This window comes from Gavialis gangeticus, unplaced genomic scaffold (genome assembly GCF_001723915.1).
Source record: "Gavialis gangeticus isolate Ggan-Ray unplaced genomic scaffold, GavGan_comp1, whole genome shotgun sequence".
Taxonomy (NCBI): domain Eukaryota; kingdom Metazoa; phylum Chordata; order Crocodylia; family Gavialidae; genus Gavialis; species Gavialis gangeticus.
The window spans coordinates 55411091-55423883 of NW_017729006.1; the positions used below are offsets into that span (position 1 = coordinate 55411091).

At 41.8% G+C, this 12793-nt stretch overlaps 2 protein-coding genes across 9 annotated transcripts in view; one reads left to right on the forward strand and one right to left on the reverse strand.

Annotated features, from left to right (window-relative positions):
• The window catches only part of ZNF830 (zinc finger protein 830), a 159113-nt gene that overhangs the window by 93249 nt on the left and 53071 nt on the right, over window positions 1-12793 (forward strand). The gene's annotated exons all lie outside the window — the stretch shown is intronic.
• Window positions 1-12793, reverse strand: part of LOC109291965 (poly(rC)-binding protein 3-like) — a 316506-nt gene that overhangs the window by 70956 nt on the left and 232757 nt on the right. For all 7 annotated transcript variants that reach the window (XM_019509221.1, XM_019509217.1, XM_019509216.1 and 4 more), the window contains 2 exons: window positions 6975-7106; window positions 1788-1916 (listed from right to left, as the gene is read on the reverse strand). In XM_019509221.1, the coding sequence (XP_019364766.1) occupies window positions 1788-1916; window positions 6975-7106 (261 nt within the window). The remainder of the gene's footprint in view (window positions 1-1787; window positions 1917-6974; window positions 7107-12793) is intronic.

Consider the following 12793-nt stretch of genomic DNA (forward strand, 5'->3'; position numbering starts at 1 on the left):
GGGAAGCATATCAAGGCTCCAGCGATGACAGAGGGAGGGAGTGTGGCTGGGGCAGGCACTGCATAGCTGGGCTGGGGCATGGGGTGGAACCATGAACAGCTTGTCTGGGGAGGACCAGGGGGCGCAGCTCCCGCCACTGCATCCACCCCATATCTACGTGTGGGGTGTGTGCCCCTGGATCTGTGTGGGACAAGAGCTGCAGCCCCCCCCCGTAGTCCCCCTCCCAGGACTGCTCCCACCTGCCCCAGGCACAACCCGGCCCAGCCCCCTTCTGGGAAGTGTCCGGAGCTGCCCCAGCTCCAGCCTGCAGTAGCAGCCCACCCTTGCCTCACATGCAGATCTGGGGGCACATGCCCCCCTGCCCTCCTGGGGTGCATGCAGCAGTGGGAGCTGCCCCCGCCATGGCCCCCGGATGAGCTGCTCGCAGCTCCATCCCATGTCTTGCTCCGGCTGTGCAGCACCTACCCCTGCCCCAGCCCCACTCCCTCCCTCACCGGAGAGGTTTTGATCTGCCCCTCCCACTCCTCTTCCCTTCCTTCTTGCCCCTTCCCCCGCAACAGACTTACCAGCTAGATGCTGTTTTCCAAGTTGCCCAGCTCCCTATCAGCAATTGGATCAGTATTGGCTGATATGGCTCATTAAAAACCAACTAAGTATTGGCCCAAAAAATCTCTATTGTTGCACCCTTAATTATAACAGTAATCCTTATACATTTATTGTAATTAGGCAGACTATTAAACAGCCAACAGTTACTATGCTGTAGTGACCACTATAATATTGTCCTTATTTTAGATTAAGGAATAAATAAATGTAGGATGTCAGCTATTGAAGTGTGGTAAATGTCACACCACTGGTTAAATTTTTTTATGCAAGCCATTTTTCATTCAAATATGAAGATACAATGTAACTGAAACATTTTATAGAAACATTATGCTTTTGTTATTTTTTATTTGACAGGAAATTATTACAATCTTTCTTTTTGATGAGGCTGAAATAGTTTATTTTCACTTTATTGAAATGTCTTGCTTTAATAAGGTCAGAACATTTCATGTCAACTTTATCATGCCAAGTATTATAATAACATAAAAACCTCTTTAGTATTCTCGTTATACTCTAATATGGTCATCAAAACATCCAGACTTGTATATTAATGATATTACCTAATACTTGAAACGCAAAGTCAAAATGAAACCACTCTGACTTTATCAAAGTGTTTTTGATGTTTTAGCCATTTTTGCCTGGTAGCTGTGTGTGATGGCTTGTTCCCAAATCTTTTAAGAGGTTACACAAATGTTTGTCTAGGAGGTTTAAATAAGGATTCTCGACCTTGAGCAGGGGGTTGGACTAGAATACATTCTGTGCTCCATCCCGGCCTTAGTTTTCATTGATTCCATCAGTTTATTGGAATAAAAGGTTTTGATACAGTTGAAATGAAACATTTCCAAATATTCTCTTTCAGGGAAAAAAATCCTTGATTTCTGTTTTGTGTGAATATAAAATGTTAGTAGCTCAGAACTTCCAACAGGATTAAAGTCAGGTTTTTTAACCAGCTGACCTGTTGACTTTTCAACGACAGAATGGTTTTCTACATTATAAGTAGATCTGGTGGTACTGAGAACTTAAAAAAGCTATGTACAGAACCTTTCCAAATATTCTTGAAATCACTCAGATTTGGTGAGTGCACGCCCTTCCGAGACCAGGGTTTAAAAGAGAAGGGGCTGGTATTTAAAGGAAGCAAATCAAACATTATCTTTATGGCTGCCTAATGCTTTTAAGGACTATCTTACCTCTAGCATAACCACACAGATTTGTTTTACACACTGAATAATGGCATCTGGAGTGCCTGATATAGTGACAGCACGTTCTGTTGAGTTTGGTAACATATCCCCAGCTACTTGTACCTGGGCACCTGTGGACTTAAGAAAAACAAACAAAACCAACATTAATATCTGCAAAGTAGAGCTGTGCATTACAAGCCATTTATTCACTGATAAGAAATAATAAAATGATAAAGCAGATCCATATCTAAGCTATGCTCATCATTTGCTAGCATACACATGATAATTAGATGACACTGGGTATAAGTTTGTCTATGGAAACCACATTGGCAAGTATTTCTATGGTAAGAAGTATAGAAGCTAAAAAAATCAATTGTGCATTTTAAACCCTGTGTTAGTCTTCTAGTTTCTTGAAAAAGAGACTACTTTAGATTCATTGGGGGGGAGGGGTGCGGGGGGGAAATGAAGGACTTTTATAATCATTAAGAAAAGAATGATAAAAATAATTGCTGATATATGAAGAATATCAGCCTCCCTAATAAATCTCAGTATGGATGGCTGATTCCTTAATGAATTAATGACTGACTGCACTTTTTCTGATGAAGTTTGGGGCTGCTTTATACACTGAAAGATCTCACAATTGTGCAGTGCAACACAAGAACTCTTTTAAATCATCATTTGTGTTGATGAAGAATATGCATATCATCAGCTTTTAGCTCATTAATGAGCATAAACAGGATATAAACCATTTTTAAAAATTGGTTCTTGATGATAAAGATTCTTAGTCAAAACATGCATGCACAGAAAAAGACGTGAGGACAAACTATCCATGGTGTAACTTAAAAAAAAATTCTGGAAGAACTTTTCAATTAATGGGAAAGAGCCATGCATTTCATATTGAATTAGTACATTAATATATTATGCACAAAATCTATTTCTGATTGATTTGTGATGTACAATTTTTGCCTGTTATTGATTTTGTGACAGTCAGCAAGGAGTTAACTTAGTTTTCTTTTGGCCACACATAGCACATCTTATTCTTCTTTCCAGAGATAGATTAAATTACTCATTACAGCTTCTGTTCAGTAGTGCTGTTTAAGCTTGGAATATCAATTATGTGTCCTTTAATATGCTTTGGAATCTCACCACAATTTGATCAATCTGTCATGCCACCTTTATTTTGAAGCACCCTTGTGCCCCAGCCAGCCACGTCTGTGTCTACACGTAAAAAACTCTGCAACAGGACTTGTATTTACAAGTACTACCCTGCTGTGGAATTAATTAGTTTCCTGTAGTTTAATAGGGCTGCACATGTAGACACAAGATGTTTAGTGTGGAGCTAATTAGTCTACTCTGCAGTAAATGTCTCATGTAGATATGCCCAGTGTAACCAGGTCTGCTTATATCTTATGCTCATGAATTTTATGTTAACCAGTGATAAGAATCACAAATAATACAGAGCATGGGATGGGAACTCAGATCTCTCTGCCCACTCAGTGTTGTAAGCACTAAGCTAAACAATCCAGTGCTCTCTTGCCAGCTTCCTCATTGGTTCCAGGCTTAGCTGTACAGTGGCCCAGCTTCAATAGGAATAGAGGTGAATATCTAATACTCTAGAGCCCCGTGGTTATGGTAAGCTTCTGGTAGGTAGGAAATGTGGGTTTGAATCCCCTCAGGCTGAAGAAGAAATTGAACCTAGGCCTCCCACTTCCTGTAGATGTGCTCTACTTGACAAAAGGCAGGCAGCACCACCAGTGTTTTTGAGTGTGAGCATCCATGCCTTGTGCATTCTATAATAAATGCAGTGCTTTTGTGGTGTGCCATGTGTGTTCAGAGCATGCCTAACACATTAAGCCCCTCTATGTACGTAAGGGTTTCAAATCTGTTCTAACATCTGGGCAGGGGTTAGGCACCTCTCTGTTCACAAAGGGGTGTTTCTGTATTTGTGTAGAAGCCTAAACTAATGTGATTAGTAATCTTTGCAGTCTACAACTCTGATGCTAAATTAATTAATGAGCCTATTGAGTTCTGTGGCTGAAGTGGGTGTAGTCTGGACTGCATTTTGTAATTAAATTGTCCAAAGTATTTTTCCATCTCATTTAGGCCTAGGGTGACATTCTGTCCCCTTCCTTGTTGTCCAAGTGTCCAGATTTGGTCGTCTGCATGGAAGTTTTGGTTGTCTAAGTGCTGAAAAAGCCACTTACACAAAGCTTGGCAATCTACTCCTGGATGCAGATCCTTGTTCACATAGACAACAGAGCATGCTCAGCAATAGCCAGGGCCCATACGTATGTCCCTTGGGCATAAGTATTGGACATAGACACCCAGAAACATAGATGGGCAAAGCCCATGTGCAGTAGCAGCCATCACCCACATGAGACCCTTCTGGACAAGCAGCCACATTAGTTGTCCAGAAGTGGAGTTGGTCAATATCCATGATTACTAGACTTAGACCTGCATAAGGATAACAAGTATGACTGTCACTCTTTTGCCTTCACAATGCAGTAGTTAGGGAACTCACCTGGGAAGTGGGTTCTGGACCCCCTCTGACCTCCATGGATGCATTGCCCTGTGCATATGGGCAACTATATGCATGTGCTCAGACTGGACATACGCTACGGTAGCAAAATGAGAGAAAGCAAGCACTCCCTTCTTCCCTTGCAAAAAAGGCATAGCAACCTGTACAAAAAATAGCATACCAACCTGTGCATAAGCGTTATTTTTGGCACTTAGACGGCCATGTTGATGACCAACTCTGGACATTCAGACAATCAGGAATGAATAGAATGTCACCCTCGGTTTACCAATTTGAACTGAATTTGGCTCTTACTGTTTTAAAGGTCAAAACAATACGTTGAATTCTACCCAGTAGTGCTCAGGCAATCAGTGCAATCTGTAAAGAAATGTTTTCACTCTTTCCCAGTGCCAAACACTTTAATACAAGAGCATTTTTCAATATGAGAGAGAGAAAATATTCTGTCCAAATATTTTTCACTGAAAGACTGCATTGGAAAAAGTATTCCCGATGATCTATGCAGCTTCATAACTTTTGTGAGCAAATATTTCATTGAGGTTTTTTATTGATTTATAGTCAAGTTCAAAAACAAACAAGACAGTCTATTTTGAAACAGCATTTTAGAAAGAAAATTTTTCATCCTGATAAAAATTTCCTTATTGAAAATTCTATGACTTTCCTCTCTTTTTTTAATTTTTAAGATAGCTATACTTTGTCCTGATTAAGGACTAAACAAATGCAGAAATATTGGAGTTTTTCACAGGATGGAAATTCCTTTTTCTGAAAAAAATTCTTCATATCTAGGTACAACCCTTCCTAGAAGGGATATATTTTTTTATTTGTCTCATTTTCAAAATATTCTGCTACAGCTTTGTCTGATTTGCAGGTATTGGGTTGGTGTATTACTATATAATATTTAAAATTGATATTGCACAACTATCTTGGCATTTTGTGGTTAGAGGAAAGTTCGTTACTGCATAGTATATTTAATGTTGAGTGGATGTCCCAAGAATGAGATTTGATTTTAAAATGTTTATATTAGTTTCCCAGGGTGAGTATATGTGAAATTAAGCTACTTGCGAAATTGTAAGATTAGAGCTAGGGTGAACTGGAAGAGTGTGGGAATACAGGTTAGGAAACCAACTGAAGAATAAAAAGATGTGTCAAATTTTGGGCCTAATAACCTTGACAAGTGTCCCTTTTTGCTACTTGGTGCTTTCTGGCTAAAGAGGTTGTGACTGAAATGTGTAGATTTGGAAATGATAAGCAACACTTCAGACACGGATCTTTTGAGGTATTTCTGGATTTTTTTTAACACCTAGAAAGAAACTTGAAGAAACAATTCTTCTGTTAAACTAGCCCTTTGCAACATGGCATCTTGTTTTCTTTCTTCTCCTAAAATGGATCTGTTCCCTAAGCATTCATTACTTTGTAAAGAGTTAACTGTACCACGGAACACACAATTCTATTTACATTTCACTGTATATCCTTCGGTTTCATGAAGGCAGGAGATTATAGATGTGTTTGTCTCCTTGTTGTCATTCACTGATTTTTTTCCCCCTGAGCATTATATTCATCAAATACTTTTATTAATACAATGTAATAACTTTCTGTGTAGATACACGACACATTTACTTCAGGGTAATTTACCCAGGATTTTACTCCCCAGTGAAATCTCTGTAGTAAGAGTCTACACCATATTCTGTAGTAAGGAGAAAACACTCAACAAACCCAGCCAAGTTGACTGCTAGAAGTAGGAGCTGTGACTTGCTAGCATGTGGTAGGGGAATAGGTTTGCATTGGGCATGTGGCTCTTAGAGGGTATGTCTACACATGCATAGTAATACAATGCAATAAACTCTGGTGCTTATCATGCCAGTTTATTGCTCCTGGGCACTGCATTTACATATGCATATTTACCTAGCACATTGAACTGGGTTGGAACAGCTCTGGCTGTCAGGAGGCCTGGGGAGTCAGCCTGCAAGCCCAGGGCTGCTCTGACCCCCTCAATGCGCTGAGAAGGGGCTGGCTGGGACACAAAGGTGCTCTAGTAAAGAGCTAGTTGGCTGGTAGCCCCCACACTGAAGCATCCTTGTGCCCCAGCAAGCTGCATCAGTGTCTATACATGCGCTTTTGCGGAGTAAAAAGCTCTGCAACAGAGTAGTACTTATATTTACAAGTACTACCTTGCTGCAAAGTTAATTAGTTCACTAATAGCCCTGCACATGTAGATGCCAAGATGTTTACTGCAGAGCTAATTAGACTACTCAATTGGTAAACATCTCATGTATATGCACTGAGAGCAAAGCTGATGGTGGTATGGGACACAACATGTACCCTAGAACGGTAGTCTCCAAAGTGGTGCGCAAAACGATCCATTGGGGTGCAGGAAGAAAATATTAGAACTTCTATTTATATTTATATTTATATTTATATGAATATATATATTAGGGGTGCGTGCTCAAAAATTTTTTACTGATAGAGGTGCGCGATCAAAAACGTTTGGAGACCACTGCACTAGAATAATGTTCTCTGGAATAAATTTACTTTCAATTTCCTCATATTCTTGAGTAACTGGGACATGTGTTTGTATTCCTAAAACACCCTCTTTAAATAGCTACATTGGGACATGGAGCCACACACAGTTACTTAGCATGCTCACCCAGAGTCTGACAACTTACCTCCCTGATTTCTTTGATTTTGGAGCCACCTTTCCCTATAAGGGACCCACACTGACTTGCAGGGACAACAAGCCGCAGCGTCACAGGTGGTTTGCTTGTCACTGTGCTGTTTGTCATTGAAGCATTTATGTCCTGTAATGACAATGTCAAGAAGAATTAGCAGAGGATTTGTTATTCCTCTTAAGTATTAAGAGACTCATGGTAAATACTTAAGCTGTGCTCAGAGAAGTGGTGAGCTTGAAACTAATCATGTTTTGTATCAAATAAGGCAGGCAGCTCTGATGCTGACACACCAGAAGTCTGAACTTCATGAGAAAACTGTGGCAGTGGAGCACTCCTGATAGCACATACTACAAGATGTCGGCACAAACACCGTGTCTAATTAGCTACTGAAGCACATTGTGCTTCCTAGCACTTTTAATGCAAAGGGACAGGTTAGAAAGGAAACCACAAAGAAGCAACGAAAAACATTAAGCAACAAACATGACAGAACTAGAATTATCCATTATTTGGATAAATGTTTTGGTGCTTCTGAGATTTAACTCCCATTTTGCTGCCAGGTTTTAAGCATTTTCAGTGCTACTTAATATTTTGTAAATTATTTCCTGTCAGATCTATCACCCAAGTATTCAGTTGCAGTTAGTCTTAACAATTGTCTGCAGATCCCCAACTACCCCTTCAGCTAATCTAATCTAATCAGTGAGATTACACTGTATCCTTCAATGAGCATCTCAGTGCTTTACCAGTTGCTATAGCTTCACATGTGTGTCAAATGTGCTTTGCTAGTTCAAACTCACTTGCAGCCGCAAAACTGTCTCCCTCCTGTATTTTCCTTACAAATTAAATCATAACTCTCATCTTCTTGGTGTACAAATGGGATACTAATGCGAGAATTTCAAAATCCTGGAGACTGTGTAAGAAGCCATACAAGTTACTTCAGATTTTTGTAATATCTTTCATCAGAAAATTGCAACATGCACCATCAAGAATATTAGGTGTGAGATTGGTGAGGCGATAGTGTCACTCTACTAGGTGCTGGTTAGGCCTCATCTAGAATATTGTGTGTGGTCCTGTGCCCCACTGAAGCATAGGAAAGTTAGAGAGGGTCCAAAGGTGAGTGACAACAATGATAATGTCCATGGAAGGCAAGTCAAATGAGGAAAAAGTGAGAGAAATAAGCATGTTCATCTTACAGAAAAAGGCAGTTAAGAGGGGACATAACAGCAGTTTCCAAATATCTGAAGGGCTGCTATAAAGAAAACCTTTTCTACCTCACTGCAGACAGGATATGTAGCAATGGTTTAAAATTGCAGCAAAGTATGTTTTGACTGGATATGAGGAGAAACTTCATTGCTAGAAGTGGGAAACAGTGGAATACACTGCCTAGGGAAATTGCGTAATTTCCTTCACTGGACATTTTCAAGAAGATGTTGGACACTCATTAATCAGAGATAATTTAGGAGTAGTAATGCTTGGCGTATACTGTGAAGAGCAACAGCTGGAAGAGCAACAGCTGGAAGCCCAGGAGACCCTCACACACGCATGCATCTCTTGGAGATCATGAGAAGAATTCTGCTGTAGACTGGAGGGTATTTGGTTCCTCCCAGATGTTTTTGCTGCTGCTTGGGGCCAGGAAGGATTTTTTTTTGCTTCCTATTGATATGGGCAAAGTTTTTTTTTCTCAGACACATTAGGTGCCCCCTGGGGTTGCCCAGGCAGTCTTCCCTCCTCTTGCATGTGTACAGCGTGATGCTATTAAGCCACAAAAAGTGACATTTTCATCATGTGTCCATGGCAATGGTGTCACATGTACAAGCGCCCTAGGTGTTGGCTGCAGGCAAGGCTGGAGTTTTTGACTGGGGTGTACCAATGGTCCTGCTGGGACTTAGAAAAACAGAGGTTCCTGGCTACAGGGTCTTGCTCATCCAGGGTCAGACTGACAACCTATTTGGGATTAAAAGGAATTTTACTGCATGCTCAGACTGACATGGACTGTGCAGTGTTTTGCCTTCCTCTGTAGTAGGGAGGTCTTCTTTGGAGCTCTCAGCAATCTGCTTCCTCTTCTTGTAGTGCAAGATACTTACAGTGCCCTCATCCCCCTGCTTTAGTTGTGGCAAGTCTGGGTATTTTTTGATGTTGTCAGGAATTGTGTCTGATAGTTGTGCAAGGAAGTTGTTTGGACAGTTTTAGAATAGGTTAGACAAACATTAGCCTATGTTTGCCTAGGATGGTTTAGACAGGAGTGATCCTCGCTTGATTGAGTTATTGGATGCCACAGCCCTTTCCATCCCTAATTTTCTGATTCTATGCTCTTCCAAACATTAACTAGTTAAGGCACCCCACCCCTGCAAATTAAAGGATTACTTCACCCATCTTTAAGGTGGAATACAGTTGCTGCAGTACTTAAAAACAGTGCACCAGAGCTTAGGACAGTGGGTCAAGAAAAGCATCAGGACTAATTAGAATAGAAGGAAGAATTTAAATGGGTATTGTAATTTCCCAGAATGTAATTTGCCCAGGAACACCAGGATTAATACTCCCCTGTCCATTGAAATGTCCTGGGATCTTAATGACCATGAGTGATGTGAATGAACCTGAGTTGGCTTCGGTATTGGTGCTGCTGTTTCTAACACCTGTACCCAGTTTTGACACCAGTATCTTTGCTTTGCTAAGACGTATCAGGTGTCAGTGTCTGACAGGGCAGCCACCAAGAAAGGAGAAATTAGTGATGGGATATGCAAGTGTATTCTAAGTGTAACTTAGATTTATTTATACACAGGTGGTAAAACAGCATGCTAACTCCTTCCTATGGGACTCACAATCCAAAATCAAATCCTGGTCCTCAGGAAGCTACTTTGCCTCATAAATTTACTCTGATAAGAAACCAAGACAGAGAAAGAAAACTCATCTTCTCCCACAGATTCATCTCCACAAGCCACCTTGAGATCATGATCCCACAAGCTGCTCTATGAAGGTGAACATTTGTGCCTGTGAAGTGGAGCCTATGGAGTGATGCCTGATGACAGCAGCCCCTCTGTGGAGGTGCCAATTCTTGCCAGGCATGGCCTTTGCAATCTAGGGCACTGTGAATTTTACTGTTGTAACAACATTTCAACCAAGTGCAACATTTTACAGAAGCAAAAGCATCAGATAAAATGCACAATTCATGGTCAGTCTATCATGCAAGGTAGTTTTACTTAGCAAGTCCTATTTTAGGTCAGGGCCCAGCAAACATAATAAGAAGATCTGCAGCTGGTCTGTGACAATATAAATGGCTAAGGATTGGCCTCGGGGTATAATAGCAGTTTAAAACCTGATAAGAAAGCCAGTGAAGTAATTTATTTGCTAAATATAACAGCGTATTTGGAATACTATATCCGGCTGGGGTTTTTTTGCTCATGAATCTGGGCAAGTGTTCTGCATATATTTGCAAATATTCACTCATTTCACACAGTTTTTAGTACTTCCTGCTCTGTAAACTTGCTGTGTGCACAAGCCCTAAAACATGTATTCCACCTCTAACTTCAATGGCTGATGTTGATGTTTTGCTGTTTCTTTTACATCCCACCTGCCCCTCAAGTTAAAAGTGAATATTTTGTGTATGTCAGTGGTCAGTCCTCTGGCCCTGCAGGCCAGGTGAGTAGTGAAGGTCTGGGCCTCAGGCCAGATTGGGCCCCATGCCAGTCCTGTGTCCCAGTATCCTGCTCCACTCCAGGCACTGAAATTGAGCCCCAGAGCACTGCTCCTGCCCCGCCCTGCATGGGTGACTGATGCCTCGTGAGTCTGACCCCTGCACCAGATCACTGATGGGGGGCAGGGGTCCCCCAGTGGCTGATCACCGAGCCCTGAACCACTAGTGGCAAATCTGGTGGAACCGAAAGTACACTTCTGCCGGCGCTTCCAGTTTTGCAGCTGGCATTTCCAGGGGGTGTGCGGCCAATCTTAGGAGGTGCACATGCACCCACATGCACCCCCTACACATCGCCAATGCCACCCTGCACACCAGGATTGGGGCCCTGGGCTGCCCACATGTATGGGGATATAGCCCTTGGGCCCCACACTGTCCCCTGCCTGCTAGGATTGAGGCCCATGTGCTGAAATTGGGCCCTGTGGCACCCTAAATGCCTGATCCACCATGTGGCTAAGGTCACACTATCCAGCATACAGGGCTCCCCATGGGTCCAAAAATTTAGCAGGAGGGAAGTGCTGTCACTGCTCCCTCACTGCCAAATCTTCAGACCCATGGGGAGCCCCAGAGACGGGTTGACCCAGCAGCAGGGGCTGGATCTGGCCTGCAGGCCAGGGGTTGATCTCCTCTAGTGGGTGGGATCCAAACTCAGCTATGCTTGTGATCATATAATCTCATCAGCAACCTCCTAGAAATTAATGTGCAGAGATACTGTGAAAGCAAATGGGTATTAGGTAGGAAACAACAGTATAGAAAAGTCCATTTTAAATGTATGTTTTTACCGGGCTGTACATTTTGATTATTTGCTGGCATTAGAAAAGTTGGGTTGTTTGTGACCTCCCAGGTCTTTCCAAGACAGTTGTATACCTTTAGCACTGAAATGAGGATTTCACACTATGTCAAAAACAAAAAACAGCCCTGTACTAGTATTCACGGCAGCACCCTCATGTCATTGTAGAACTGTTAGTGCATCTCACTGTGTTAGACAGAACTTCCTGATGATAGTCTGTACAAAGAGGGTGAAGCACTGTAATTTATAATTTGTTCTGACTGAAACCATCAGTTGGCTGAGGCTGTGAGCATTAAGAAAAGGGCATTGTTTGAGTTGCACTGATCAAGATAGTAGCTACTTGGGCATAGTTTTGGATAACTCAGTAAGGGATGGATACATACAAGAAATTCCTGCAAAGGCTGTCTTCAAACCTATAACATGGTGAATAGATACTGAACATTTAAAGCAGCCAGGTTTAGATCCTGGGTCAACTCAAATCCAACTCAATACCTGCTAAAGTTAATGGAGCTGCAGAATCTAAGCTCTTTGAAAAAGAGAGAGCGAGAGAGAGAGCCCATCTTTCTATTACGTATTTCTGAAGCACCTAACACATGGGTCTTGTTCATCATTGTGGCTTCCAGATACTACCACAATGAAAATCCTAAATTATTAACAACAGGCTTGCCTAAAAGATGCTTGATCCCCCCGAAGTTGTTAGTATGTACATTTTGACTAGCATATTTTAAAACTCTACTGGAGACAGGGCCAGATGTATATTAAAATGTATCAGCTGGCTAAAGTCTACCCTATTGCTACTTAATCATTTTCCTGTAAGCTCACCTGCACCATCACAAATTGACAGGGTTGGCAACAACTTAAATGTAGACAGAGTTTTAACATCTTTACATATTTGTTAGCTGGTGCAAATGGTAAGTTTTTAATGATGACAACTCTTGTTTTTCTGTCTTCACTCCTAATATATATTAAAGTTAACTTTTGCCTTGGGGGGAGGAGGGGGGAAATGGTCATCCCATAAAATCAGAATCTGTGTTCCTTGACATACCATGCAGTTCTGGTAACCTGTGGCATAAGTAGGATTTATGCCCTGAGAACTGTGTGCTCCATTTCATGAACACACATTCCTTTTGCTAACTGTGCAAGGAGCAAAGTTTGTTTGGTGATATCTTTTACTGGAACAACTGTACAGCTGGGAGAGATGTTAACATAGGTGGCGGAAGGAGGGCAGGGCCTACGAGGCTTAGCCTTCCCAAATATGGGGCAGCAGTAGGGCCTTAAGGCAGCATGGCTGCAGGCTTCTGGTGGCTACAGCAGGGGTGGGGAGGGGTGCACAGGCAGCGG